At 37.9% G+C, this 27572-nt stretch overlaps 1 protein-coding gene across 1 annotated transcript in view; it reads right to left on the reverse strand.

Moving 5' to 3' along the window:
• The window catches only part of SOX6 (SRY-box transcription factor 6), a 230448-nt gene extending 215982 nt beyond the window's left edge, over positions 1 to 14466 (reverse strand). Inside the window, exons 1-2 of the mRNA XM_082485970.1 lie at positions 14223 to 14466; positions 163 to 373 (exon numbers count right to left, since the gene is read on the reverse strand). Of these exons, the coding sequence (XP_082342096.1) occupies positions 163 to 373; positions 14223 to 14462 (451 nt within the window). The 5' untranslated portion in view covers positions 14463 to 14466. The remainder of the gene's footprint in view (positions 1 to 162; positions 374 to 14222) is intronic.
• Between the last annotated feature and the right edge of the window lie 13106 nt (positions 14467 to 27572).

The following is a 27572-nucleotide window of genomic DNA, read 5'->3' on the forward strand; positions in this document are numbered from 1 at the left end:
GGATCTCAAACTACCATTGCCATGGTAACCTGTGAATAACTTTATCCTAGCCTTTGCCAATTATGCAATTTTCTGGCTCTTGATACCCAACGCATTCTTTATGCCATAAAAATTGTAGGGTTTGGGGGTGGGGAAACTGTAGCAGTCTTGTCCAATACATACCCTCTTGCTCAGTCCTGGTCATTTCTTCTAGTTTCTTCTGTTTCAGTGTGTCCACCACATCTGCGAGACTTCCTTTGCGGCGTTCTGGCGTTCCAAAATTAACACTGGTCATTAGCTCACTGCGGTCACGACCTCCTTCGTCGGGCTTGTTTGGTGAGGTAGAGGTATTTCGGAAGGAATATAGGGAACATAACTTATTACTCTCTGACTCCTGCAAAGAAACAAAACATGTGAAACATAGGCTATTCTCTTACCTCAGAAGGATCTCAAACAGGCAAAAGTTGAAAGCATTATTTATTGGTCCCCAATACTAACGAGCCTACGTGTATCCTCCAGTTTCTAAAATGAGCATTATGATTTGAATTTCTCAGTTTCAATGCTTGATAGGGGCTCTTATTTCCTTAAGGCCAATCCTGTCCATCATTCTAAAAGTCACACTTCATGCCTGAGATAGTCCTCCTCAAGGATTTTCCTTGTCAGAAACAAGCCACTTCAACACTTTTTTCAATGAAAGCGTTAAACTTTTACAGTTTTCTTTAGTTCCTTAAGGGTGGGCAATACATTTAGCACTGAGAGAGAAAATACAGGCAAGGACAAACTGTTCCTAGATAGATCCTCAGCTAATGGAAAACAACGTGACCTTAAAACCGGAAAAGGAGTTAGGCCAATAATGACTGAGGAGCAAGGAACCTACTTCGGAGTTAAACAAACCTTATGGTATGTGTCTACCCATGTTCATTCACTGCTCTTTAAATTAAACCCTTTTCTTAAAGAACATAGGTCATAACGCTTCTAATATACAAAAGGCAATGTTACTTTCCAGGCTAATATAGACAAGAATGAGCAAGGAAATGAGATTACGGCAGAATAAGTCATGGGTGCTCAAACATAGGTATTGAGACTACATGTATCAGAGAAGGAGTTATATAGTCAAAAACACAGAAAGAGAAGTAAAAAGGGTTCATCTCCCTTGTCAATAGATAACACATAACATTTGAGCAATAAGCTAAAAAATAAAAAAAGAAAGAGGCATCATACAAGCAACGAGCAATATAAATTCTCCTCAGTTTCGTGATACCACCCAACAGTCAAGCCCTTCATGAACTTCTCTGGCTCAGACTCCTCATTCTCCCAACCATAGATGCAACGTTCACTGCATCTCTGCTTTCACTCTTTCAACTAAAAAGAGCAGAAATTCTTCAATTTGCCCTCAAAAACTCAACCATGGGAATTTCTCACACGCTTCTCTTTCCAAAATTGTTATTCTACTTTAATTTTTAATACTACCAGGCTAGGAGTGCTAAAAATTGGGGGTAAAAAATATCAAGGTTTTTTGTTTGTGGTATGCCTAGAAATGTCAGCACATACATTCAATGCCATAAAGCAGATTTTCTTTTAAATTAAAGACTAATAATAATATTGGCAATATATTTAACAAAATAAGAGATTAAATTCTTATCTATCAAAAATCTTTCTCCCAATGCATAGTGTTCCCCATGAACAATAATATCCCTACTACTCTATGAGCTGAAAATACTCAACTATAGAGTATTGAAGAAACCTATGTTGGGAAAGGGCCCAGGTGAAACAAGGTCTGAAGAAAGATGGACTAGAAAACATTAACCATCAGCAACAAGATCAGACATAAATCTTTGCTTCAGCCTTGAACGGATTGAGCAGCTGTACAATGCGACAGAAGAAGCAACACTAACAATGGACAAGTGTGGTAACTATGGGCTGTGGAGTGCATAGAAGGTGGTGGTGACAAATCATCATCAAGCACAGCAGTATATGATCAGCAATATAGTATCATTGCCATTGGAGAAGGAGGCAGCATCTGCTAGTGATGTTGAAAATGAACATATTCACTAAGACAGGAGACTGGAAGAAGATGCTATCACATCCCAGCAGTAACAGCACCCCTGTCAACACAGCAGGAGTGACAGAGGTTTTGTAAGCCCAGACAGAAAGAGAGGTGACGTGGAACAAAAAAATTACCTTCATTTTTTCATCTGTCAAATATTAAAGAATTTTTAATTCAATCCATTTGTATTCCTTAAAGAATCAAACATCACAAAGGACAACGATAGCTTAGGCATACCAGGTACAGTGCTGAATTTATTCAGCTGCCTTTAGAAAAGGCAGGCTTTCTTATCTTCAATTGTTTCTGAAAACTACTTTGCACATTTCTTAAAACTTGGTTTAAGTTACAATGGAGATGAAAAAAGTATTCTCTAATATTTTTCAAATTTAAAACTTGAATTTCTAGAATACATTTCCTTAACGAAAAATTAATACTATATAACATGGCATTTTCACTTTTGAAGACTAGAGTAGAAGACCAGCTTCGTAATTTTAAGGGAGTTTGTTCTCAAGAAAGCAATGTCATCTTATAGTACATGAAGTATGTCCATCAGCCTTATGCTGGGTTTTTCATGCTCTCAGCAAGGAACACTAAATCTATTGTTTAGGCCGGAAACAAGAAGATAAGGCTAATCTGTGGAGCAAATAGAAATGACTGAATGCTCTCCCTCCTGATAACCTATCCTCTCCCTCGTCTGGATGCATACACGGTCCGACACAATGTTCCTTTGCTGCTAATGAAAGACCGTCCAAGCCCTGCCTCCATTAGGCAGCACATCCACACTACTTTTTGTTTGCCCAGAAGACTGCAATGTCCATAATGAATATGAGACAAGTTTAAGCTCCATGCAAATGATGTACATTTATGGAATGGAGGCTGAACGACAGCCTTTGCAAGAAGGAGGATCCGTCCAGGTAATAGAGTATTTTATATTGTCAGTTTTGTGGGAAATTCAAACGTAGAATAAAAATAAAAGAATAAAAGGTACACCTAATATTTTCGGTTCTGTTTGGCCCTGCGCTGGTAGTATTGGGGTCGCTAAATGGCTAATACATTTGCAGCATATTATCTAAATTGGCACGCTAAGAAATCCAGCAAGGATGGCTTTCTGAGCCCCATCTTTTTCTGAAAACAGAAATGGTTAAAAAGAGTGGCTGAGGATTCAACAGGATAACTGCACAAACTGAAAGGCATTCAAGGGATTAAACAGGCAAATGGAAAAACTTTAAATCAGTCCAGTGTAAATACCTTACCTAATAATAGCAGAACTGAGATAGAAAAATCTAAATCGGCTGCAAGTACAATTATCTACAAGAAACAAAAGCGATTCCCATGCATTCTATGATTCTAGATAAATTTGTGAATAATCTACAAATAAAATGTAGCTAAAATGAAACATTGAAAAAGCTTCAGAATGAATTTCATAGCTATGTAATAAGAATAGATATTTTTGCTCCTACTGTTGGCAGCTTTCTTTTTTATTCCGACCCAACCATATGAACAGGTTATATTGACCTCACGTTCATGGCAAACTAGACAGATCAAAAACCAGTGGGGCAAGGGAAGCATTTCTGTTATTTTTTCTCCAGAAAGGCAACTCAACTGTATTTGAAAGGAAGTTGTTACTGCAGCGTTCAGTTTGTTGAAAAGCAAATAAAGGTTGCAGCGAATTTACGAAGGATTTTCATTTGCTCGGTGTACCTGACAATCTTTCGTGGACCAATGCATGTCACGCTTATGTCCCAGCACCTCACCCACTGCATGACCAAAAGTGCAGCTATCACATACATCAGATGCAGGCCTGCCTATCAAAAATTAATTTGCATTGCCATTCAAAAGCAGCATGCAGATACCCTCCTAATGTAACTGGAAATACATCCTTATGGCTCAGGTATCCTCTGAAAAGAGACTAGTGGATCCGTGTGTTGTCTGGGACAAGAGGTATATCGTCTCCACAGGTTGTTTGTTGGACTACATTAGGATAATTCAATTTGTAGTCAAGAAATAGAACAATATTGACGTATTAATAAAGTGTCAGTATCAAAATATTATGTCCTTCTGAAGCAGATTTTACTTCTAATAAGAATGTAGTGCTTATAAAAGAAGAAATTGAAGAAAAAGCTACGTTTGTGAAATTTTTGATTCGGTCTTAACAGAAGGCGTTAGGTAAAAAACAATTGCTCCTTACAGATAACCTAGCAGAGTGGGTTTCTTCTCAGTTTGAATCCAAGTGACATCTGGTGCAGATTGCTCAGGATTCCACCATACCTTTGCTAGACTTATACAACTACCCTGCCACTCACACGCTGATACAGGGTGTCGTTTATGTAGAATTGTAGAACAATTGTTTATGCCTGTACCAGAATACACAGGGATATTGCAGAGGGATTTTTGCCCATCACAACGGTGGCATTTCCAGACTAGCCCTTAAAAGTTGGCAAACAATGAAGTTTGAAGACAGTTTATTACACAGAATTAGGCATAAATCTCACTGCTTCGGGGACAACTTGAATGAAAATCTTACTGCCCAGCAGCTGAAGACAGAAACTCAGTCTGGACCACTATTCCAGCTGCTTACTATTCAGCAGGGACAAAACTGAGTCTATTTTTGAAAGATCGGGTTTTAATAAAGGTAAATAAAGGGCATTTTCCCTGTATACTTTTCTTTGCCAGCCTTTGCACAAACAAAATTTTATTAGAGTTCATTCAACCCACTGTGCTTAGAGTTTTGACAAAATGTTCCTGTTATAACAGATTAAATACCTATATATAGCCACTAAAATTTAAGGATTAGGTTTCAAAGTGGAAAAAATGGAGAACAATAAATAAATGCACAAAAAAACCCAGAAAACCAGAAATTAGAAGGCACGAATACTAAAATACTATGCATGACTCACTCAGGGACAGGTAGCCCATGCATGAAACCATAGTTTTACTCACCTCTAAAACCTCTACCTACCCCCCTACTCATATGTCAATGAGAAAACATCAATCAGATTTCCAGTGCAATATGGTAAAACCTTTCTCAGGTCTATCTTTGGCCTTTTTCATGTAAGAGGGGCCACCGATCCCCAGTTTGCTGTGAATATACGTGGTCCAACAACAGAGTCCTTAGTCTCGTGAGCTTTCTAGGCTGCCTGGACTAAACAATGAGTGGTCTGTGGGCCATTCCTTTTAGAGTTGCTGTGAATGGCTCAAGTATAGTTTTGCTAATGGCGGAAACAATTCTGAATTATTACGAACAATGGCTTGGTATAAAGAAAGAGGGGGACTCTTTGTGACTACATACATGGTATTTTCTTTACACTCCATAGTAATTCCTTTAAAACTATTACATTAAGACAATATGTATAGATATTTCAGCATGCCTCTTAATACGAGAAAATCAATTTTTAGCATGTACATTCACTAAATTTCACAAGTTATACTGGTAAAATTCTTCCAAAAGAGAGCTGCTTAATGTCTGTACAAAGGAAGGAAAATTCTTATACTTTCTTAGATTTTTCTGTTGAAAATGATTGAACAAATAATCATAATTTCCCCGTTAGTGTAAAAAAAAAAAAAAAAAATTTTCTTGTGTATTTAGATTCTAACAGTTTAAGTAGTTCATTTTCCCATCAGTGGTCCCACTGGTTTTAACAAGATAAATGAGGGAGTACTGGTATAAGTGATGCAGATAAGAGTATTGAAAGTTGACCCAATATTTTTCGTCTTGGGAAACTAATGGCTACAGCAATATCAGCAAATTGAACCATGAGCCAACTTGTGTCAACTTTCATGAATCCCTTTCACTTCCAAAATAGAGCAAACACACACAAAATGACAGTTCTATTGGTGAAAGACTGTAGGCTAAAAACAAGATTCAGTATTCTTTCTCCTCCCTCTGAATGGCCAAAGTACAAAATATGGGGGCTGAGAAGCAACATCTCAGCTTGGGGATTCCACAGTCATGGGTGGAGATCTGGTTTGGGACAGACCTGTCTTAGGCATCCTCATGAGGGTTAAGGACAGACCAAGAGTCTGGTGAACCGGATTCTCTGGTCGGGAGGTTTAGAAGGGGGGAGTGCAGGAGGCTGCGGATTTTAATAAGGAGACATCACAATTCCTTTATGTTTCATCTAGGGAGGATAGATTCTGTCTCAAAGAGAGAAGCTCTCTGAAGGTGAGAAAAGATGAAAACTTGGGAAATGAAACTGTGGGCTGTACAAAATCAGGGTCACAGTGTTAGTTAGCAATTTAAGAATAACTACCATCAACTTTGATTGAAAGTTGACGACTGCAATCCTACTCAATAGTCAGAGAGAAAACTGTTTCTCTAAAAGTTCAACTGAAATCACAGTTGAATGGCCAAGAAGAAGTAGAAAGCAAATATTACTAACATAAAATGTGTTAGCTGAATTGCTTATTTCCATGTGGATGAGGCTTTTCTGTTATAAAGGGATATTTATCTGTCTCTGCATTGAATGGGACACATGTAAACACCCCAGGAAAGTTGGATATCCAGAGTGGTTTTGATTCCAAGTACTAGAGGCATGCTGGCACTTGGAACCAGTCTGGAGTTAACATATAATGAAAGCAAATGTTTACAAAATCATTTCCAATCACTACATTAAATAAGGTTTCCCATTTTGGGGAATTTAATTAAACAGCATTAAGAGAAATTAAAAATCTAAGTGATCATTTCCAATTCTCATCCGACTAAAACAAAAACAAAAGTTTTATTAAGAAAGAATTATTTAAATCCAAGGCTTGAGAATGACTGCTATGAGCTATTGAGAGAACATAATTTGTAAAGTCTCAGCAAATTATGCTAGTGGGAGGGCAAATGGCAAGTAATGGAATAAAACCTCAAGTCTTTAACTCAGCATTTACTCTGATAAAACTTACACTGATTTCACTGCCAAAGTACAGGCTGAATACAACCTGTAAAAGGCTCATAGTTCGTCTTTTATACACATCTAAAATCCTCAGGAAGAAACAATACAATAACAAGAAGAAACAATAGTAAGCACCAGCTCTACACCGAGAAATAACATGCTCAATTAAAAAAAAAAAAAAAAAAAAAAAGAGGAAGATACCATTTACAGAATGAGTATTTAGACTTCTATATTCATCTAAACTGAAACTAAAGATGCATTGTGATCAGCCCCAGCTGATTAGCACTGTTTACCTTTTGGGTAAATAAAGACACGTATTTTGTGATGTATGCTTGTCAGAAGCTGCCAAATAAAACAAGGGTTGTGTGGCTTGGATATTCCAGACCACTTTGTATATATCCAACTTCCTCCTATTAGGTCGTCTTAGTTGTCCGACTTATAACTAGATCTATTGTAAACATCAAAATAAAATTTGTATTTATGTTTTTAGCAATATCAAATGCACATGGAAATACTTCTCTGTATATAGTTACATGACATGTATTACATGCTTTATGTTTCCCTTTTAGCATTTGCGGAGGAATGCATGCAGGAAACCAGCCCACTGCATAGAGTACTTGTATTTCTTTAAGGTAAACACTGATGAAACATTTGGAAGATTGAAATAAAAACAAGACATTTATGAGACATAAAGGTATCACATAAAACTGTTGTGAATTACAATAACATTGGCTGAATCCCAGCACAGATAATCCTTATAAACATGCAGGAATGTTGTAAACTGTGTATGAATGTCAGTGATACAGTACATTAGGAGGTTCATATTACACTTGGTGCCGTGTAAGGCTCAGTCCCTGGATTTTTCACGGCCTCAAAGATTAAAATAAATATATGTAGTATCTTTCCTTCCTCCATGAAGACATTTTATGTACACAGTTTTGTTATGCTGAACAAAGATACCAAAGTCTGTTTTCTCTTGAGCTGTCAAAGTACAAAAGAAATGCAAAAAGTCCTTGCACAGATGTAGTAAAGTGCTGGATTTTATCTTTTGGCAGGTGCTCAATATGCAGCCCACATAATCACATGTTAATGACTGGAGTGTGTTAATCAGCATGCATACCTGATTCCTTCTTGCCCAAGGAAAAAAAAAATTTAACAATTTAGAGCATGTTAATGCTTCTACTTTTGAAAAAATTCATGTCAATATACTGAAGTGAATTAAAAACTTTTCAGAAATTGCTTAATAAAAAATAGGGAATGTTAAAATACGAGAAAGGGATAAAAAGACTACAGGTTGAGATGAACATAAAATACAAGTCTCTTGCGAAGAATTCAGGTGATGCTTAATTCTATTTAGACACAGTTCGCGCTAGAATATGGGCAAAGGTTTAAAATAGACTGTGCATTTGGAAAAAAGATTGTACAGCCTCAAAATGAAAACAATACAAATATAACATGCACGCCCAAAAGAGCAATTATTTGATTCTTCTTCAAATAAAGTCAATTTTGTATTTCACCTCCCCCATTAAGCACATTATCCTGCACACTTTTAGGGAATTGTTTTATCATTTTTAATATGAAACGTAAACACCTTTTTATGTTAAACCCAGTAAAACTAAGTCCTTGATCTTTCAAACCTTTAGACATGTGCTTAACATCATAGTTGTTGGCAGTCTTAATAAAGTCAAGTTAAGCACCTACCTGAATGATTTTTGAATCAAAACAATGTGCTTGGAAACAAAATATTTCTATCTTTTCTGCAATATATTTCTCATAGAAGTCTATTTTATGGAAAAATAAAATATCATATCCACTGCTTTTTCACACCCTTTAGTTTCAGCCAAAACTTTGCACCCATGCAATTAAATATGAAGGTATTTATCTCTTCAGTTAGATAAAAATTCTGATGCTCTACCTGACACGCAGAAATAATATCACAAGCACAGTAGAATTGCTTTCGATCATCACAAAACTCAGATTTGTACATGTAAATAACAGCTGCACGAGCAATTGAGCAGACACAGAATTGCCAGAGTTAAGGGCATTTATATTTGATGCATTTTATATGCTCATATCCAGCCGATAAGTGAACTAAAAATAAGATTTCAAAACATCTAATTGTATCTGTAACTGTTGAGAATTTGAAGCCATGAATTTATATAACAACAAATTCACAGTATTTAGCACATGTAAACGTTTTTCACTGATCTCTCCTAAAAACCTGAGTTTGTTTTCCTTAAAGGGAAGAACTTTCAACAAGAGAAGTTAATAACAAGGGGGGGGGGGGGGGGGGGGGGGGGGGGGGGACAGGATTGTGCTTGTTTTACGTAGAGACAGTCAGCACTGAAACATTAAGACCTTCAGGTCAGACCTATTTCCGCTGTTCTGATGCCATTAGTTTTGCTAAAGCTATATAAAGTTAAATTCATACTTGGTGATTTAAAATAATTTTAAAAGGAACAAATACATGGGGCATTAAGAGATCTTCACTTTTCCTGCTGCGTACACAACTCTGCTATCAGTACTGCCGAGACGTACGTACAGACACAGTGGAAAGGTAGCAAGCCTTTGACTCTCTTGGCAAGAAGTCAACGAAAGACAGAGACTTAGACATAATTGTGAAATCTATGTCCATATTGCCATTTGAGATAAAATTCAGTGAGATACATTTAATTTCTAAATCCAAGGGGTCTTTGGATGATGTTACAAAACGTATAGGGAAACGTAGCATATATTTGGAGGTAATTAACTTGTGTTCACATATGCATACGTGTTTGGTTTTCCTCAGTCACAGGGAAATAATGCCCGTCCTTTAGACTTGGCTTGCTGCTGTGGTTCCCTGTAACAGTCTCTCACTGCGTCATTCCAAGTAACGGTGGAGCAAACACATGTGGATGCCCTCGTTCTGTGCACGCACACGCTGTCTACATACCCCCTGTGGAGGTGGGCAGGAGAGGAACATGTGTGGGAAAGGAAAAGGAGTACCGTGACCATTACAGTGATACATCATCACGTATCGCGATCGGCACAGTGCCTGCAAGTTCTTCACAAATGCTTCCTGGTACCAGATTGTTATATCGGGATTAGGGATGGGAACAGAATTTTCCTCTCTCTCCTTTTTACTGTCGGGGGTGGGAATTCTGCAGTTTGGAGGAAGATCCCAGATTTCTCTAGGTTTAAGCTGCTCACAATTATTATTCACAAGGCCCACATCTAGCCTTTACAGCCATGGGAATACACCGTCCCATTCCCCAAAGAAGATCAGACCACTTGTCCCTCTAATTTTGTATTTTGCTGTTGGACTGCTTTCTCCTGATACTTCAGAGCGAAAATAAAAAACCTTTGTAATCTACCTCACAAGGTGTGCAGGGGTCTATCTGAAGGTGGGGACCATTCCTGTTTCCCCAGTGAACAAAGCACAAATTATGATTCACCATTTCTTTACGTACTTACTAGTAAATATATTATTGGGATACCATTCAGTTACTGTTAAATTTAGCAAAAGTAAGTATTGTTGGCTTTCCCCCCACAGAATCTCTCCGTCTGTTGCCCCAAGAGAGCCAGGCTTTGGACACAAGCTGAAAATCTGACTGTATTTCTTGCCTGCTATTCACTGTCCATGGGAGAAAGCACGATACTTTCTTCATTATCGTAGAACCACTTTGCCCTCCTCCCTACGGTTTACTGAAGCAAACAGATTTGTCCTTAGCCTAAAATAGATTTTCTTTTCTAGTAGAACTATGGGCAGCAATAAATACCCATATGTCCGGGTATTTTTATGTTAAGTTACAGTTAGTAATACACATATAATGTTTTCAGCTCAGCAATATGAAATTACAGAAATCTTTCGGTTGTTTTATTTTCTCCCCACTGTAGCATCAAATTGGCTGGTGATACGATACTCGCAGTGTAAGTCATTACAGGTCTGACGTTACAGTTGTTACACATTGCTGAATCTGTCAAATGAAAAGGGAGCACAAAGGGAATTTCCAAATGCAGCTGCTATTTCCCATTTGTTAAATCCTTTTATTACACCATATAAGTACACAGCTGGGAAATACTATAGAGTGGGAGTTAAAACAAAATATTTTGGCTTCCAGACATTCAGAATACACAAAGGACCCAGTGGAAAGCAATGCCTGATATCAAAAGGGAGTGAAAGTTTGAAAACATTTCTAGCCAGTGTGTTTTTTTTATGATAATACACAATGTAGTTTAAAGGTATCTTATATTACAGAAAGTGCTGCATGCCCTAGATGTTGGGAAAAAACACAATCTTTTTTTTCAGTCAAATTGCCCTACTACAGTATCTTTTTTTCACTTAAGATCTGTACGGCCCTTGTAGCATGTTACGATGCATACTGTGTGCTCTCACAAATTCCAGGGAACTCCTTAGTAGTTTTAAGGGCACAAAGGATGCAGGATTGTGCCCTTAATTAGATACCACATAAAAGAGAAATTCCCCCCCCTCCCCCCCATATGTCGACACAGCATTCTTTGAATTTACTATCTTATAACCAGACAACACACATTATTGATGCATTTTAATGACAGCACTACTGTCTTTACTTTCAGTGTAAGAAGCAGGTGCTTCTTCAAATCTGCTTAGAAAGGATCCGTCTGGGAAAGGTCAGAAAGCACTTACCTTCTGGGAATTCTGTTTTATTAAGTAGAAAAGCGGTCACTACCACAGCACCTATCTCAAAATTGCCCAACCCACCTTCTGGAATTTGTCTTTCTGGAAAGAAACTCGTATCCTCCCTTAAAGGAGTACAAAACTGCCTTCATCGGGAAAATTGCAGGCACCTCTGACTTCTTTCTTAGCAATATTGATGCCTGCTTGGAGCCCGAGATGTTTCAGAGAAACTTTATGCAATTAATTGAGGCTTAAAGGTTTGCTCATGAAAGACATAAATAAGGCAGAAAAAAATAATAACAATTAAAAAAAAATCAAACAAGTTACCCTAAATGACAGTCCCTCAAGAAGGAAAAAAAAAAATTCCCCGCTTCACTTGTGATCTAACTAGTCATCAAACTCACCTAAACTGTAAATACACTGGGACCTCGCTCTGGACATTTTAGGTCTCTTTTAAGTGCATCCAAACGGCATGCCTTAGAACTTCAGTTTTCACTTCTAGCCAAGCCTTGTAAATTATACCCAGCTTTGAGCTGGGCAAAAAAAAAAATCCGTTTTATTTAGCTGAGAGCTATCTAAATAAGGATAAGGATAATAAAACATCCACCACCAGATTCAACCCAAGGGAACTGTGGAAACTCCTCATGATTTTCAGGACATTCATCTACCTGTATGATGGAATATTTACTGAAAAAAGGAGAGAGAAAAGCCAGAGTGCTAAGTCACTCAAGCAAAGTTTATGCACCTGTTCTGAAACATGATAAGCCAGGTATTGATTCATGCCTGTCCAGAGGTACAGCAAGCATTGACATGATAGTGTAGCATTAAGAAAGAAAACAGTTGCTGTAAGTGTAAACCCACTTCAGAGCAGTACAAATGAGTACAACTGATGATACTGCAAGAGGTTCTATCATTTGGACTTAAGCATTACTCCAGGTCCAAGGAACAGCCTGAAGCAACGCTTTGGGGATTCCTAGAGGCCAGGAGTTCCTTTCTCTCTGGGACACGGTAATTTTATCAATGTTATTGGTGTCCTAAGACAGAAATTCCCAGAATGCACATGCCTCTCTGAATGAATAGGAAAGTACCTGATGAATTCACAGATTTATTTTTTCCATCAACAAACTTGATCAATACTTTCTAGTTTGCATCCAGTTTAACATGGAAGTTAAAATTATTCTAATGTGCTTATCACACGACGGGCGGTCATTGCATGACTTGGACGCTCCATCCAAAACAAGGTTTCAGCTGAGAATTCTGCATAGAAGCCATATATACAACTTACAAGCTACCTTGCCAAATTACTAACCCATAATTATTTTTCTTTAAAGCCATTTTTACTGTTGAAATTTTGCCTTCTTCGTGAGAGTCGCCCAAATACTTTGGAATGTTTTAGAAACTTCTGCACTGGGTTAATTTGTCCATTACAGATTAGGTAGCATTTTTCTGGTTTGGTTCAATCTTTTGAATTAATTGGATTTTAGAAAGGAAAAAAAAAGCCACTGTATTAACAAAATAGATACTCTTGTAGTGCTACTATTTAATTAACTCCAGGCATCACAATACGCATGAAGAATTCAAGTATCTATGTTGATTAATGCATTAGAATTATTATTTCTAAACAAATTCGAAATAAGTTCATTATTGTTAGTGCTGTCAAAAAAAATCTACAATTGCTTTTTGAACTTATTGAAAGCTGCTGATTTGTACTGAAAAAAAAAGACTTGCTGAAAAAAAATCCGCTCATAGCCATTTAAAAAAAATAGAGAAGGAATTTTATGAAAATGCAGGGTATTCTTTTTAAACTAACTGTGTGAATTTAATGTCTGTGAAAGCCACTTTATGGAGAGTCTGGAATCTTGGTGTTCTAAATTTACAGAACACCTGGCTGCTCCACATACCTTAATTCTGAGGAACACATGCAGGGAAAATAAATTGACCGAGATGCTACGGCCATTCAGTCTTCATTCAGTCTGCCCATTTATTGCAGAGTTTTGGGGATGCAGAGACAGAACTACAACCACAAAATAATTTTATCTAGGCTACGGAAGAGAATACAGATAATAATTCTGATCATTGCTAACATCACTTGTATACAAACTGGTGATCTAGAGCAGAAGAGCATGACATAGTTACTCATAAACACCTTTCCCCTCCACAAAAGGTTGTAATTTCCCATAAATACATCAGGATATTTGTGTCACCTAAAATGCTAGCTTCTTTGTTGTGGTGTAAAACTATAATATTCTAGATTTGGTGGGTTCTATTTCTGAGAGACAAGTCAAAAAATACATTAAAGTTTCTTCCTTCAGTACAACACTTTGCAGATGACAAACAGTTGTGAGCTATATCCTCCTGTCAGAAATTAATGCCTGAATATACGAGCTAGAGAGGTTATGACATAAATCAAGGTATGAATGAAAACATGATAAATAGATGCATTTCCTTTCTGAAAGTGAACTCATCAAATGACCTCATTCATATAGACCTGTATACTTAAGAAGATTATACAACTGTAATTTACAATTACACCATATTGATGTTGATCTATTACTAAGTCTGACACTTTAACATTTAAAAAGCTTTACACACATGAAAGATTGTACTGAACATGTCTTTCAAAATGAAAGTGAACAGACTTTTACCATACTAATTTAGCCACCGTGAGAACTGTGAAACTCACCATTCTGTGTTGGGCTGAGATGACTCCATCCCACTCAGGATCTTGTTGGATGGTCGTGACCAGAGCTGAGAGCTCCTCAGAGTGAGGTTTGTTGTGCATTACATTATGCAGAGGCAGATGGGAGGTGGCATGCTGATCATTGTTGCCCTCTTCCTTGTCTCGCGATGCTAAGTCCTGGGTCATTGTTTCCTCTCCATCAGGTGCACATGCAAATGGAGAGGTAGCCTGCTTGGAAGACATTCTTCTACGAAACAAAAAAAAAGCAGACAAAAAGAAAACATTTGTGTTAAATGAAAAAACCCAAGCTCAGAACAGTCCTCTAAACACATCGCACTTGCCTACAATAGTTAAAAATTACTCATATGCAGTCGAAAAAAGTACTCTAAGAAGCAGAGGTTTGGAGGATCTGGATCCAAAACACGGAGATAAAGTATTCGTCGATGCCAAGTCGAGGTCAGGGTTCAGTTATACGATGTCATTCTATTCATTTAGACTTGTCAAACAAGATCATTTTCTCCAGCCATAAGAAAATAGCGATTTTATTGGTATTTTCATGTTGATTTTGCATGAGTTCAAGTCTTTAAACTCTTACTCCCAGGAGCAATCTGAAGGTTATAAGCAAACGTTAAATGAGAGAGTCCATCGTGCTTTCCTAACCTCATTCCTTGCAAGCAGAAGATGCTTTCTACACAGATGAGAATTTTTAAATCCGTTTCCAATTCTGCTAAATAAGTCCTTTTGCTGTTTGTTTAAAGCTGTATCTGCTCTGAACCTGTTTAAGATTTTACCCAGTTTTACCTTTTGGAAAGTGTTTTGAGACGTTCATGTGAAAAGCGTTCTAAAACGGAGCAGTTTATTGAACGGATGGATAACATCTGAGTAATCTTTTACAGTTTGAACTAAAAAATCTAAAATAATTATGTTTCATTTCATATTAGGCATCGAGTACAGGATATAGCTCAACAAATTACTTTAAATGACTCAAAAGTGTAATGAATAAATGCATTGATTTATGTTAAATGTCTTTTCCTAATAATGGCCTCTTACTGCCATCTCGTATGCAAACACAGCTTTCACCACAGTTTCTGCACTTAGATGAAAATATAACTGTCTTCAACTCAAAATCTGAAAACACTTTGTTTAAAGTTTCTAATAAGATTAACTGCAACTGTTAAAACAATCATTAATAAACCTGAAAGAAGACAGCTAAAATATATTAGCTATTTTCCCAGGTTTTAGTAACTTTAGAACATCCTTGACACTGAAATTGCAGAGAAACTAAGGAACACGATCTTCACCTTAATTGCTTTTTAACAATAATTGATTTCATACCATTTCTTTAAAAATGCACAAATCAGTTAACATAGGAAACCACATGAGCATTTTTCAAATTAGCAAATCATTAACTTGCTAGTACTGTTTCTACAGACAAATAAATACTGATTAAAGGGTCTGGAAATCTGAGACTAACAGTTAAATTTACAAATCTGTCACATGCTTTCATGAATATTACAGTGAAGGAAATATCAAGTGCAAAGAAAAATAATTAAGTTAATTCCAATTTAAACAGTAGTTTTTATGGAGCAGCCTGTGTTTCACATAGGATTTAACAGCTAACGCTAAATTTCTCACAATTAATGAGGGAGTTCAGATTTAGTGTCCTACAGTGAAAAGAAAAAATTAATATAGGATCAACTAATCTAATTATGTACAGTTCTATATGAAAGTATTGCAAGCTTTGAAGTGCTTTGAAACATATTAAAACACTGATACCTATTTAGAATAGCTATTCTGTAAATAGAGATAATCCTGCCTCTTAAACTCAATACTGGTGGGGAAAAAGGGTTTGCTGCTTCTTTAGGGGAGCCGAAGTGTAAGTGGGAGTCTACTATTAGTGTTGCCAATAAGCAGAACTGAGGAATTTAAACCGTGTATTACATTCTTACTACGCTAAAGAATTTGTGTTGATGCTACAGAGAACATGCCAAGAGTTCAGCAAGCAACCGGCATTATTGTCTGAACTTCAAAAGGTTCTGGTTCATAATTACTATGATCCAAGATAAAATGAAAGGTTTACTTTCCATTTTCTCATTAAAATAGTCATGTTAATGTAATCACTCACTTGAAAATGTAAGTCCATGCTCTGTGCAATTTGAAAACCAGACATGAAAACTGAAAGTCACAGTAAAGGATTTTCCTTTCTTTCACCTTCTCAACAGATCTCATGCCTGTTTCAAACTGAACGGGCTTCCGTGACAAGCAACAGCTATGGCTGTTTCTCCGCCATAAATTAATCATGACACAAAACTAGAAATGAAAATGTCTCTTAAGAATAATTTCAACTACAAACTGCACCAATGAATAATAGTGCACAATCCTAATTAAACACAACTCTGCAGCTGCAAAAATAGGCTGAATCTGTCCAAAGCTACGAGTTGGCTTTAAAGGCTGGTTTGTTAGGGACTGTTTTCTTAAGGAAGGCTGGGCCCTCAGTCTTAATCAGCCAATAAATTATTTCCTGCAATTACATTAAATAGAAAATTATCTTCAAATTGGGAATGTTAATTGAAAATCAAAATTCAGACTGAAGTTTAGAAATTACATGCTGAATATAATTAGTCTAGAAAGGCTTCACCTCTATTTCATAAACAGGCTTTTGGTATTTCCTCAAGTGACCATTCACCAAAGCTATCTACTGGTAATGCGCTAGAGAGGAAACACTTTTTCTTTGCCATATACGCACACGTACTTTCCTCTTACGCCTGCTGTTTTAAGCACAATTAAATAAAAATCTCTATTCGTGTTCTCTTGTTTAAGTAGATTACATAGAGAAAAAGGGACTCCGCTACCCTTCAAAATAAAATTATATTGATAGAGTTGCATCCACTAATCATCTCAAGACATGCCCAGTAACGGGGTTTTTGTGCTAGACTAAGAGAACGGACCAAGAGCAGGGTTCAAATGCTTTCTAGCTCCACCTACCCCTTTTCTGCACTGCTGCATTATGGTCAGACACGTTTTCACACTGCACTTTACTCGGTTACCTCTAGTCCTGGAGCCTGAAAAGACGGACAAGCTCAGGCAGGCCTCCCAGGTACTTCCTCTCCTCGGGGCACAATCTTTAGGGGTGTGTTTCACTTCTATTTTCCCCCCAACCCTTTGTTCAAACGGCAAGATTTAGCCCATGAATTATGGTCAGAGGTCAGCACTTACTGGTACCTTTCAGGTTTTTGGTTGCTAGATTTTAAACGCCGGGGGAAAAGGGACAGAGCCGTTGGACCCTGCTAGATTAAGCACTCCACCTTCTTTTCCCGGCACAATCATTAACTCAACCAATATCCCTCACGTGTGCGTGTCTTCTGAGGGTGCCAGGTTATGCACCAAATATTCATTATGCCTGGGTTTCTAATCAGCAAAACAGAGTAAATATAACCTCTGCAACTGGGTGTTTTCCAGTCAATTACTTCATGCAGGTTTTTACTCGTTACCTTCTTGGTTTTACTTGAATGGGAGAATTCTGTACACAGAACTCCATCAGGTCCAAAGGCAGAGTTCGGCCAGTAACTCCAAGGTCTCATCAAATTCAAAGGGAGAAGAATCTGGCCCATTTGAGTAGTTTATGTTTATGATAACATTAAACCGTAGAACAGGTCGTTGTGTTAAAACGTTTTAATGTTAAAATACGAGTGTGAATAGCAGTCAAATTTTAAGCCATAATAACTTCCCAGTTTTACATTTAAACTATTCCAAATGCATTTGCTAAAATCCCTGGCAAGAGGGGAAAAAAAAAAACAACCAAAACAACAAAACAATATCCATAATAAATAAGGCTCGTAAAAGGTATCGGAAATCTACTAATTTCCATTATAATTTATTTTATTTTTTCTCCTATTATCAATTAAATTCACTCAAATGATTTTTTTAAAAGTTTCTGATAAAAAATATCTCTCTAGTTATAACCCCTGCAAACAGGGGTTCATAATGGAAGTGCTGACACAACCCTAACTACAGCAGCGCAAATGGTGCCGCTATAATACACAAAATCAAGTTCTATTATTCTAAACTATCCTCGCTCGGGGGGTTTTCTTTACTGTGCTCCCAGACAAACTGCTGAAGCATGAAAAATTTAAATGCAATCAAGTGGGTCCAATTCTACTTTACTAGAACAAGTGTCTACAGTGGTACAATCTTAAAAGAAGATGCAACAGATTTGTTTGGTGCTTTTCTTTCTTTTTTCTTTTTTAGCTGTTTATTTATAATACTGTGCAGTGGAGATAAAATAAGAGAGGAAATTACACTCACATTATATCAGTATATTGATTACACAGCACACAATCAGAAAGAAAACTACATTGTGAAATTGTTGCTTTGGTTAAATGGACAGATTAGCTGAACACAGCAATCACTAAAGGTGGAAAATATACCTAATGGGCATGAAAAAAAGTTGAAAAAGGCCCTAATTATCTGATGTCCTATCACCTACTCAACTTGGGGAATTAAATAAATCTTGATTTGAATTTTCCAAAACCAGAATAAATTCTATCTCATTTTGAACTCAAGACAGAAAAATAATGGAGTCATTTATCAAAACCTCAGTAAAGCTGAGGAATTGGACCCCAATTTCAGTCGGCCTCAATACGGAGGTAGTAAAGCCAAAATTGAACTGCTACAGGTTTTTTACCTACGTAAAACTGAACACAGTCCCAAACAGCTCCATTCTCTATATATCTGATGTGATTTTTTTTATTGTAATTCAAAGAAATTCTCTCCGCTGCAATGAAGGCTGCCAGTCAGATTCTCAAAACATCAATTTTCCTTTTTTCCTACAGACAGTGTGTGTTTTACCTTTCTAAATACAACTAATACTACTTTTTTTTTTTTTTTTGTCTACGGCTTTTCTACGGTCTCAAATTCTTCAAACAACGTATATCTTCTTTTTCAAAACACTTAGATGATATTCCTAACATTAAAGGCTTCCAAAGCCTAAAATCTCCCATCCCCGCTGAGTGCTTAAATGATTAAATGTTACAGTGGGAATCATGGCTAGGCCTGGAGTTTTAGCTGCTAGATATTTCAGAGTCAAGCCACAAAGTATTGACACAGATAACAACAATGCCCAGACACTATTTCAGAAACTTATAAACTAAGCAATAACAACGAGATACATGGCAAAGCAGACTTGTAGTTGGCCAGAGACTCGAGCTTCTGCTCTGCTCCACCCTCACAAAGCATTCATAAACCTAAAGGCATGTCTACACTGCAGCCACATAAACGACTGCTTTGTAATGCTGAGATATCCAAACTAATTTCAAACAAGCTCATTTCTGATAGCGCTCCAGCTACAGTAGCACGGTACTCAGATGGACTAATTCATCCCGCTTCAGTGACTGCAGTATAGACATAACCCAGGTCTACAGCTCCAGCAGTAGATTGGAATCAGATTAGATTAGAAATACATTCGCTTACAGAGCTTTTATGAACAGTCTCCATTCCTTTTCCCCAAAGTGCCAGATTAAAGTACTTAAGTGCATGATTAACTGTAAGTATGCAAGCAGTCGACTAATTTCAAATTGGACTACTTGGTTTCAAAAAGTTAAGCACATGTCTAAGTGCTTTGGTGACTCCAGAACTAAATAAATTAAGGACGCACTCATAACCTTTTAAATATTTCCTTCTAAACTTTTGTGCTAACCTGGTGTTCATGAAAAGTGAAACTCAGCCACAGCATCTTAGCCCTCCCCGTCTCCTGAAAGAGCAACAAACGTGCATACCCCTCTCATAATATTAAACATGACTTACAGGACCCTCCCTTACAAATCAGCACTCAACTTTGGAACAAATTAAACGCACTGTATACTTTTCTTTGCCTGCACTGCCCCCAGTATCGTCCTCTTTCGTACTTATAGCACACCTCATCACTTGGTGGTCCTGTGTCTTCCACGGGTCCTCAGACCCCTTCTGAAATTCAAGAGAGTCCTTCATGCAATCTATTTTGCAGTGCAAGGTCACGCATACAAGTACAGGCCCGATGCAGAACGGGGTACGCTGACATAGTTACATAGAATTTACTGGAACAACTTACTTTTTTTCTAGCTTCAAAGCAGTTTAGCATAGTTTAAACATTCAGGAATACTGATCTTTGGTTTTGCTATATAAAGATACCAGCTACAGCACTGTTCAGATAGACTGAAAGAAAAAAGAAAATGGTTTGCCAATAGCCAAAATATTTCGCAGCTCTGGCCCTGTAGAACAATGTTAAGCAGGCATAACTCAGTAACGTAATTCACTGTAAATCTAATGCCGTAATCTGTCTGCCATTTTAGAGTAAACAGTTATTTCCTAAAATTATGAAATCTCCTAGCTGTTTTCAAGGAGCCTTAGTAACACAAATGAACAGTTAGTAAAAGATTCCATTCGCTTGGGGCCCCACACCCCAACATGAACCCCTATGCACAAACCCCATCTAAATTGACAAGGCAGCAATGGGAGATAATCTCCCAGCTTCTGGTCTGGCTGTGAGTCACAGCAAGGCCTTAGGCCAATCACCTCAATTCCCTCAAGCTCTTCCTCGGCTTCATTTTGCAGGAATACTACAAGAATTAGTTACATATACACCATAAACAGCATTGCAAAATTAGAGAGTTTATGGCAGTTGCAGGAATCACCTTGGAAATAAAAGGGGGGGGGGGGGGGGGGGGGTAGAAGCAGATATGATTCAAGAAATGACAGCTATAATGTTAACTGAGCACCCAAATCTCAAGCTGAAATAAGCATCAAGCTAAGCAATACACCCACGGCTTCCAAGATACGCACTCAGCTATTCCTGTATTTGTTTTTCCAATCCAGGCAAATTACACTGCCGCTAATAGATATGAATCCAAATCACAGAGTTTGACTTCAGGTTCAGACTTCCTCAAAGCTCAGAGGGTCTGGAACAATTTTTATGGTATTCCTTCTCATTTGTAATCAAACAATGTGAGAGCTAAACAGTTCCTTGGGACTTTTTTGGAAAGCCTTTCTCTTACGTTCTGCCATTATAGCGACCTTCTCAGCCGTGCAACCACGGTACAATATTAGGGTTAGGGAACAAGTTCGTTTCTATTCATCTAGTTGTCAGAAGCATTAAAATGCATGCAGCAAAACAGCCTCACAGCCCCTGAGAACTTTTCAGTGAAAATCCAAAGTGTTTATTTGGATTCATCAAACGCCAAAAATACAACCTACATTTCTAGTAGGTTAAATGTTCTATTCTCTTTATTAAGTACCGGGAGCTTTCACTGAAAATGGCTAAGGTGAACTCACACTGAATGCAGCAAAGGGCAGTGAAAGAATAGTCACTTGGCACCTGGGATGTGCTCATCTTCAGTCACTGTAGTTAATATTTTCTATAGTTTATATTTAGCTGACAATATTGCTGTCACTTTATTTAAACAGCTTGAGACTGTTCTTTGGACTGGAGCTCATATGCCCTGGAATGCTTTGACTCATGAATTGTTTCTCCTGATAATGTTACATCACGTAACCACCTCTGTTTAATTGGTTGGTATTAGCTTCTCAGTGATGACCGCCTTTAAAGTCCTGTGACTACGCCATGTGTCTCTGCATATCCAATTTCTTGCTGTTGGAAAAAGAAAAAAGGCAGCCCTGACTTCCAGTTATCTTTACCAATAACTATGGGAAGAAGCGTGAGCTTGCCAATAATTTATCCATCGGCAGCTTATTAGGACTTGGTTTTTTAGGCAGCAAGTAACAGAATATGCAATATAAATAAAAGCAATAGTTAACAATAAAATTAAAAAACAAGGGTTGCTATAAATAAGCATTAATTCACATATTTTTATGGAACAGAATGACTTAATTGTTTAGCTGAATGATTATATAAATGGTTTTGATAAAGGATGCCTAAAAATACTAAGAGGAATTTATTTCAGCATGTTTAGGCTTTGAGTTGAGACTTTATACAAAAGATAAGAATACATTTTTGTCCCTCTTAGAAAGCCAGTTAAGAACTTGTTCTAATAACTAGAAATCTTCCGGACCACACTTAAACCTGATGGGCATAAGCTCCTGAAAGGTTCATTAAATCCTTTCAATACTTTAGGAGATACACACACCCATGGTAACATACAGAATTCTTACTTTTTTTTCCTCCTCCAGCTAATTTCCAGGAGGTGCTTAAGATTCCATGTAATGAGCTAAACAGTTAATTTTCAATACAACGGGTGTGAAAAGAAAAGGTCATGTGTAACTTCCGCGCACCATGTAAGTCAGGACGGAACTATTTTGCCTACAGTCTTCTCTCCCCTCCTTCCCTGTTCTCCTCCCTCCTCTCCACATTTTTGATTCTCATTTTTAAGTCAAGTAGATGGCCTCAGTAGACAGTGAAACGAAGTATCGGTTTCAGGCTCACCTGTAGCCCGTTGCACTAAACCACCTAATTAGTACCTGCACGTAACATGAAACAATGGCTCTGCAGCTCAGTTACGGATTGCCTCTTTAATAAAAACCTTACGCTACAAGCCTACAAACATTTCTAGCAGGCAAAATATTTCTGATTCAGTAGAGGTTACGCAAGCATCAAAGGACTTAAATATAGGTGCCAAACCACATTGCCAGGAGCTCTTAGTACTGTGAGGTACTGTTACCTGACAGCTTGGTGAATACAAAATTACTTGTTTCTGCAACTGAAGACAATCAAATTGTCACCTTCCATTGTAACAACGCACAACTAGGGATCAGCAAAGTGCCGACATAATTACCAGGAAGAAAACAAAACGTAACAAAAATATCAAATCTAAATTTCTCTAAAGAGTAAACATCCATCTGGTTATTCTCAGAGAAAAGGAGGAGGGATTTTATTGTTACTATCAAACATCCTAGTGTTATTTAGCAGTGAGATTTATTTGCCTTTCCTTAAGTGAAAAAGAAAAACAGCTAAAGGAGGCGATTCATGAAATACTAAAAATAAACACGGGTCAGAACCGTGCTGGGATGCTACTTGCGCACGTTTAAAGTACCGCAAGTGTCATCAGAGAAGCTAGGGACGAGCGTATGTATCTGCATTGCTGATATTATAAACTCACATATGTGAGGATTTGTAAAAATTATTTCTAACCGGCACATGGCGTACTTTGGCCCAAGCTACGCATGACGTGCCACTTTTATTTGTTTATTTAAATGACTTCACTCTAAGAAGCGAAAATGAAGTTTGGACTGCAGACTGCCTCAGAACTGGGACTTTCAGGATATTAAAAACCTGAGGAAAACCTTTGAAGGGGGTAATCTGAATACGCAAGAGCTAACACTTTCACCATATATTTCTTTAGGTTATTCAGCAAGTGGCCTACATATTCAGGAGTGAAATTTGCATTTTGGTGATACAGAGATCTCATAACCAGAAATTGTGTTTTATATCTACAGTAGCTCTGGGCATCCTATAAAATATAAAAGAGGGTCCTAGGTAGGATATATACTTGAAAAAATATTTTCATCTGGTTCGTAAAAATGAAGCTAAACTTGAAACGAAAAACTTGCATTGTTAAGTGATATCACGGATTACCTTTTCTGTATCAATATTACAGTCGCCACCGATGCATGAACAAAGTTCTTGTACATTTATTGGTGTAAATGCACATCACCTTCACACACCTTTTAAAGTTGCACCAGTGATGGAGGACTTACAAAAGAAGAGAGAAAAGCGAAACATGCAAAGCCGAGAATCAGCTTAAATATGCTTAAATACGTTGTTAGCCTTGCAGAAGCGATTAAGGAAATGATGCAGGCTCCACGTAAGCGGGAATACCTCCCGCATCTTGTCTCAGGCACTGCCTCCCCAGGAGCTCAGGTGCAGCACCCAACGGCTGGGCTTTCCAGCCACAACCTGCTCGCCGGTTTTGGCCATTGACGCCTGCTCTTCTGCACTACACTCTCACAGCACCTTCTTTTCCACTGATACACTCTAGCCGATATTCCTAATCTTGGCGTTGTTTTCAAGAGGATCAGCAGCAAGTTCAGGAGGACAGATTGGGATATGGGTGAGTGGGGACAGAGGAAGAAAGGAAGACAGCAAAGACTCACGACAATTTTGAAGTCGCAAGCATTTTGATCAGATGAAACAAAACTAGGCAAAATACCCCACTTTCTGCAACTTTGAGAAATCCTCATTTTTGTTAGAGTCCTTACAAACAGGCTTTTACAAGGCAGCACTGTGGACAATATTTCTTTGTTTTGAACTAAGACTTACACAATCTGATCCTTAGATATGTGCACAATGGGAACTCTAAAACGTGTACAGACCCCTGCAGGAACCACCTCATTTACCAGTGAGCTGCAGCTACCACTGGCATAAAGGACGGGGTAGTCTGAAGCAGCATACTGTTCAGAAAAAGATTACAGGGGATACTATGTCTAGCTGAAAGTACCCAGGAACTATTTCAGAAATACCCTTGCTTGATTGGCAACGCGGCCAAAAACAACAATGCGGCAGCTTCTCTCTTTCTCCCCCCAAGCCCTCCAGTGCTTGGGCTGTGCAAGCTTTCACGGGAAGGAGTAGATGGGGCCCTTTTTTCTTAATGTTCATTTACTTCGATATGAAAATACGAAGACAAAAGATAAATAATTGCAACAGCCTAAGAATTCAAAGAAAGTAAAACAAAACATTACCTCCTCTATTAATTAAGCTAATCAGTTGCCATTAAGAAATGCAAACAATTTAAAGTTCAATTTATTGAGACTTTGAACCTCCTATCCTTTCACAAGATCCACAGGTGAAATCTCTCCCAATTTTAACTGCCTTTAAAAAAAAGATAAAATAACTAAGACATTGTTATTCATAGTCTTATTCTGAGTATGACATACTTAACAATATCAAGTATTTTCATTGTTATTTAGTCGAGCAAAAACCCCCAAATCATTGTTTAATATTAACCAGTTTCCCAATGCAAATTTTGTATATTTTAGGAATTCATGAAGGTATTTGGACTAGGCACTGAGAAGAATCGGGGAACATTAGAAAGCAATTCTCCCAGGTAAAACTTACACTGCTTCATCATTCAGCTTGGAGAGATCGCGCAGTGTGCAGTGTCTGCATACAGCACTCCGAAACTGCATCAGTTGCAAAGGAAACTACAAACTCTCCCTGTCTTTTGGTTTCAGTTTGTGCAAAGTAGCACAAAATGGTTAGGAAGAAATAATTTGCCGTAACTGAGGACCCTCAACTATCGTGTTTTCGTGGAAGATTATGGCATACAGCAGCTGATCTCTAACAAGAAGGACACGTGCATAGCAAAATCAATCGTAAGGGTAAAGGTGAGGAGTGCCCAGGCTCTGAATTGCTCCACATTTCCAAGTGCTCAAAGTTCCGTGTTAGTATTTTTGAATGTGCCAAAGAACATCATGAAGCACAACTATCAGAATACAAAGCAAAAATTAAACCAGCACACGAACCAAAGGCCCAGTCAAATGAAGTTGTCCCCAAATATTCGGAAAGTAAAAAAAAATAAATGCCTAAAATGCAAACTTAAAATATTGCCAGTGATTTAAAACATTTTTGCCATGACCATTTAAGTTCAGCTAGATCCCTTCCGAATGATTTTAGCTAAAATACTGAAATAATCTATTATAACTTGTGATGCAGTATGTTTACCATTGAAATACACAGTGCCTTGTTGTGGTTTTCATCTGTGACCCACTTTTTCCTATATTTTAGGGATAAAACATATGATCTGCACTTGTAAAGAAGTCTTGTCTTCTCAAACAGTGTCAATTTTTGCTCAGGGCTATATTTTGTAACAGTTCCCCACTTACATTTATTGGTGATAATTTATAATAGACAAGCAAACAGTACATAATATATGCAGCCTATTACTTCTGAAACCAGATTCGGATACTTTCGTTTTCTCACAGACATTTGTTGAGAGCTCTATTACCAATTTCAAAAGCATCGCCATGCAGAAGATACAGATTTACAGGCATATTTAGCTGCTATGGCTATCATACCTACCATGAACCATCAACAAGACCGTCCAGCCTCTATGGTGATAAACAAAATGAAAAGAAATCTATCTTTTAATCTAGGAATTACAACACAGACATAGGATTGTTACAGACTTTTGAGTATGGGTCAGATCCTCAGACACTGTAAATCAGAGCAGCTGTACTTAGGTTAATTGAATCTTTCCTTGGCACAGCAAAATCACATTGGGCCCTTTTACAACATGAAATTTCTGTGTTTTCAGTGAAAAGCTGACTACCGTTCCACTATTACCAGGGATCATACGACATGATAATATTCCTTCAAACGCTCATCACAGAGAAATGCAAAAAATGGTAAGGTATATTCTGAATACTGGCAGACTGTATGCATCACGCTCTGTACTTTTCCAATCTATTCCTCTTGAACTGATTCAAAATAACAAGATCTCTTCACTTACACAGACAAGCGCTTTCAAAAATTACTTCTCCGACTGGCATAAGCACCATCAGACAATAATTCTGGGAAGACTCAAACACAAAACTACTGAAACAAAAACAATTTTAGGTTTTAATTTGAACATGAAATTTTATGTTGCCATTTGGCAAAGCACTGCAGCCCAGCAGCTCCTGTGGAGCAAGGTCATGAAAGAGACGGGGGTCATCCAAATACATAAGACCCCCAGCACAGCAGGCGCAAACTCTGCGCTAATTATACTGGGCCACACGAGTCCTCAGCACACAACCACTCTGGCAGCCTCTACATGGCATTAACACCACACAGACCGGGGCTGAGATGACAGGAGCAGGGGAGGTGCCCACCAGCCTACCTTCGAGCAGGCAAAATTAAATGCAAAAAGGGAGACAGCAAAGGCTCTTTCGGGTTTTTTTTTCTGCTGAATCATTTTTGGTCATTGAGGGTTTGGGAGCTGATTCAAGCAGGAAGAAGCAGGGCAGAAACTGGAGCTGGCAGAGAGGCATAGGACCACCCCAAGAAGTAAGCAGGTTTGGAGACTGACCCCTCACCTTCTCAGCAGAGGGGTCAATCTGCAAAAGGAGGCACCTCCGTAAAGAGGTTCCTGTACTTTGAGACTTTACCCTGGTTATTTTTTCGTAGAAGGCGATGAAGCAGTCTAATATTTGGCAATCAGCACAACTTCTCGTGTTCCAGAAATCTCAAAATATCTTCACCTTTACTAAGCAACTCTCTTAGCACTCCCACGTTACAACAGAAGAAACTGAGACACAGTGAGTTTAATGAATTAACCCAAGGAAACAAAAGAAGTCAAAAGCACATACGACTGAATTTCCAGCCCTTCTCAGTTTCCTGTGAAAGGCATAACTTGCAGCAAAAGATGAATCTCAAATCAGGTTCGTAAC

Source organism: Vanellus vanellus (genome assembly GCF_965231255.1).
Source record: "Vanellus vanellus genome assembly, chromosome: 6".
Lineage (NCBI taxonomy): Eukaryota > Metazoa > Chordata > Aves > Charadriiformes > Charadriidae > Vanellus > Vanellus vanellus.